This window comes from Apium graveolens, chromosome 5 (assembly GCF_009905375.1).
Source record: "Apium graveolens cultivar Ventura chromosome 5, ASM990537v1, whole genome shotgun sequence".
Taxonomy (NCBI): domain Eukaryota; kingdom Viridiplantae; phylum Streptophyta; class Magnoliopsida; order Apiales; family Apiaceae; genus Apium; species Apium graveolens.
The window spans coordinates 276,973,333-276,977,289 of record NC_133651.1 but is presented as its reverse complement, the minus strand read 5'-3'; the positions used below and the strand labels follow the sequence as shown (position 1 = coordinate 276,977,289).

The following is a 3,957-nucleotide window of genomic DNA, read 5'->3' as shown; positions in this document are numbered from 1 at the left end:
TAGGTTCCCTCCCAGAGCACTGACTTTATCTTGTAGGGGCCTTCCCAACTCACTCCAAAGACTCCGTGACTCACCACCTTGGTATTTGGCATGACCCGGCGCAGAACCAAATCTCCCACCTTGAAAGTTCGGGCTCGAGCCTTACTGTTGTAATGCCTAGCTGTCCTCTGCTGATATGCCGCTATCCTGATCTGAGCCTCTTCTCGAGTTTCTTCGATCATATCCAAATAGAGCCGATGATTGACCTCGTTTTCCTCTGAGTCATAGTTGTCCCTTCGAAAAGATCCTGCTCCCACTTTAACGGGCACCATAGCTTCACACCCATACACCAGAGAAAAAGGGGTCTCTCCAGTTGTGGTTCGGGGTGTAGTGTTGTAAGACCATAGGACCTGGGCGAGCTCTTCTGGCCATGCTCCTTTCTTCTCTTCAAGCTTTGCCTTTAAGGTATGCCTAATGATTTTATTAACAGCCTCTGTCTGCCCGTTACTCTGGGGGTGGCAGACTGCGCTAAAGCTCTTATGAATCCCCAGCTGCTCACAGAACTCTCGCATCTCCTTGCTATCAAATTATTTCCCATTGTCAGATATCAGCTTGTAAGGGATGCCATAGCGACATACAATAGCCCTGTATACAAACTCCCTGAGCTTTTTCGCTGTGATAGTGGCTAGGGGCTCGGCCTCTGCCCACTTAGTGAAATAGTCTACCGCAACCACCGCATACTTGACGCCTCCCCTGGCCTTCGGGAGTTCCCCAATCAGATCAATTTCCCATATGGAGAAGGGCCAGGGGCTCATGAGGGATGTGAGAGAGGTCACGGGGTGGTTGTAATAATTGGCATATCGCTGACACTTATCACAAGCTCGGGAGAATTCAGAGGCGTCTTTTTTCAGCGTTGGCTAGTAGTAGCCTTGACGGAGGATTTTCTGAGCTAGAGAGCTACTCCCCGAGTGATTGCCACAAATGCCCTCGTGTACTTCCCTTAGGATATAGTTGCATTCATCCCCATCTATGCATTTGAGGAGAGGAACACTGAACCCTCTTCTGTATAAAATCCCGTCGTATATCACATAGCGGGCTGCTTTGTATTTTATCCTCCTTGCCTCGTTCTTTTCGTCCGGAAGTGAACCTTCTCTTATGTATGCTAGAATAGATGTCATCCACGTGGGGTCGAGCTCATTACTGAGGCTGCCCACCTCGTGCTCGGGCACACTAGGTTGCCTCTGTATATCAAGGGGCACGGTCCCTAGCAAAGTGCTCTCGCGGCGTGAGCCGAGCTTAGCTAGCCCGTCCGCGCCTTCATTCTGCCCACGCGGGATTAGTTCCAGCCTCACCTCGTTGAATCTTGTGATTATCCTCTGTGCGCAATTCAGGTAAAGCTCTGTTCTCGGCCCCTTAGCTTGATACCCCCCGTTTATCTGATAGACCACAATCATGGAGTCACTAAACACACTCTAATTCTCGACCTTCATTTCCAGAGCTAGCTTGAGACCGTTGATCAGGGCCTCATACTCAGCATCATTATTGGTTGCATGAAAGGCCAGATAGGTCGCACGTCTGATCTTGTGCGCCTCTGGGCTGATTAGCTCGATTCCAGCTCCTGCTCCATCACCGTTAGAGGCACCATCCACAAATAGGCTCCACCATGGGGCACTATTTTGTCTCTCCAGTCCAACTTCTTCTGTGCTAGGTATAACAACAAGGGCTCCCGGCTCCACTTCTTGATGTGGGGGAAATTCTAGCATAAAATCGGCCAACGCTTGACCTTTGATCGCAGTCCTTGGCTTATAATCCACCTCGAATTGGCCGAGCTCAACCGTCCACTTCAACATTCGACCAGAGGACTCTGGTCTATGCATCACTTGTCTGAGGGGGTAGGAGGTTCGCACTTCTATCTTATGTGCCTGAAAATAGGGCCTGAGTTTTCGGGAGGCCAGAATCAGAGCATACGCTAGCTTTTCGAGGCTTGTGTATCGAGTTTCGGCATCGGCTAGCCTTTTACTCACATAATATACCGGGAGCTGGACACCATCATCCTCTCGAACTAATACTGTACTTATTACAAAGTCGGAGACGGCCAAGTATAGGATCAAAGTTTCTCCTGCCTTTGGGTTGGACAACATTGGAGGGCTACTGAGATGCTTCTTTATGTTCTGAAAGGCTTTCTCACATTCTTCGGTCCACTTAAAGTTCCTCCCCACTCCTTTGATTGCTTTGAAGAACTCTTGGCATTTATCGGAGGATTTTGAGACGAAGCGGTTCAAGGCAGCCACTCGTCCCGTTAAGCTTTGAACATCCTTCACCCGTCGAGGGGATCTCATCTCGAGTAGGGCTTGTATCTTGGTTGGGTTGGCCTCGATGCCTCTATGGTTGACAATAAATCCCAAAAACTTCCCTGATTCAATCCCAAACACACATTTCTGGGGGTTGAGCTTCATTCTGTACTCCCTTAGGATCTGGAACATTTCTGCCAGGTGGCGGACATGATCCCTCGCTTCTTTCGATTTCACCAGCATGTCGTCTACATAGGACTCCATAGTCTTCCCCAATTGATGTTTGAACATCTTATTCACCAGCCTCTGATAGGTTGCCCCCTCATTAAGGAGCCCGAAGGGCATCCCGATGTAACAGTAAAGGCCCCGATCAGTAATAAAGGAGGTGTGCTCCTGATCTGGCCCATACATGGGGATTTGGTTATATCCCGAATAAGCATCCATAAAATTAAGCAATGCGTGCCCAGCCGTGGAATCAACCAGCTGGTCGATTCGGGGTAGAGGAAAGTTATCCTTCGGGCAAGCTTTGTTCAGGTCGGTGAAGTCTACACATGTCCTCCACTTGCCATTGGGCTTCTTGACAAGTACGGGGTTGGCCAGCCACACGGGGTAGAAGGCTTCTCTCACAAGTCCTGCCCCCATTAATCTATCCACTTCTTCTCTGAGGGCCTCTGCCCTCTCTCCACTAATCGGCCGTCTCTTTTGCCTAACCCCCTTCTTTTTCGGGTCCAAGTTGAACCGGTGGCACATGACATTTGGGTCAATCCCTATCATATCGGAGTGTGACCATGCAAAGACATCCAAATTCTCCCTTAGGAAGCGGGCTAGATCCTCTCTCAAGTCAGAACTTAGGTTAGAGCCTATTCTGAGTACCTTGGAGGGATCATTTGGGTCTACCAAGATCGGGATTGTGTCTTCTGCGGCCCCGGCCCTCTCGACCATTGGGGGCATTCTCGGGTCTAAATCTGCTCGAGCCTCACTAGTTTTTTCCATTTCCATGATTGCCAAACCTTCCGCATCCTTGAGCTCGGTCTGGTGAGCTTGGGCCGGATTTATCAAGCGTTCAGAGGTTGCAGTTACAGTTCGAGTGATTCCGTCGGGTGGGTCCATAGTGATTGTTGTTTCTTTGTGTGCCCACTTCCCTCTCCTAAGTCTTGCAGCGATTTGTTCTGGGCTCTCTTCTTCATCACTTGCTTCCTCTACAATCCCCTCTTATATCAACATGATGGGCTGAGAGGCTTCCATTAGTAAGGCCCCTGAGCGTGGTTCCACATGAATTCCCATGTGCTCGAAGTAGTTCTCGGGCAACTCCTCAATTGAAATCAAATTACAAGTCTCGTGGCCCTCGGGACGTATTCTTTTCCTGCCCTCTGCCTCTTCCATGGGGACGTCGCACTCACCTGCTTCAGCTATCTCCCTTGAGGCATTTTTTGACTCGGCCGCCTTGAGTGCCTGGTTGTAGCAGACCCTGGATTCATATTGACAGCTCTTCAAGATGCTTACCCCCGTGGGGGTTGGGAATTTTATCGTCATATGATGGATCGAGGTCACCATCCTCATCGCCCTCATAAGGGGTCTGCCCACTATAACATTGTAGGCACAAGGCTGGTCTACAACTGTAAACATAGCGATCTTGGTGGCCACATGAGGCTCCTCTCCTATGGTCACCGGGAGCCAAATTATCCCT

At 49.9% G+C, this 3,957-nt stretch overlaps 1 protein-coding gene across 1 annotated transcript; it reads right to left on the bottom strand.

Annotated features, from left to right (window-relative positions):
• Window positions 1–896: 896 nt before the first annotated feature.
• Window positions 897–3,380, bottom strand: LOC141660982 (uncharacterized). The gene is made up of 3 exons (XM_074467959.1): window positions 3,144–3,380; window positions 1,464–2,576; window positions 897–1,415 (listed from the first exon to the last, which is right to left on the bottom strand). The coding sequence occupies exons 1-3, from the start codon at window positions 3,378–3,380 to the stop codon at window positions 897–899; spliced, it is 1,869 nt and encodes a 622-aa protein (XP_074324060.1).
• Between the last annotated feature and the right edge of the window lie 577 nt (window positions 3,381–3,957).

What these genes read in the sequence shown, in the direction of transcription:
- LOC141660982 (XM_074467959.1), bottom strand. Translation starts at nt 3,380, where the DNA reads ATGGACCCACCCGACGGAATCACTCGAACTGTAACTGCAACCTCTGAA. An exon ending in ACCCAAATGATCCCTCCAAG is followed by an intron (nt 2,577 to 3,143) that starts GTACTCAGAATA and finishes GCAACCTATCAG; the next exon opens with AGGCTGGTGAATAAGATGTT. An exon ending in AGCTAGCTCTGGAAATGAAG is followed by an intron (nt 1,416 to 1,463) that starts GTCGAGAATTAG and finishes GTGGTCTATCAG; the next exon opens with ATAAACGGGGGGTATCAAGC.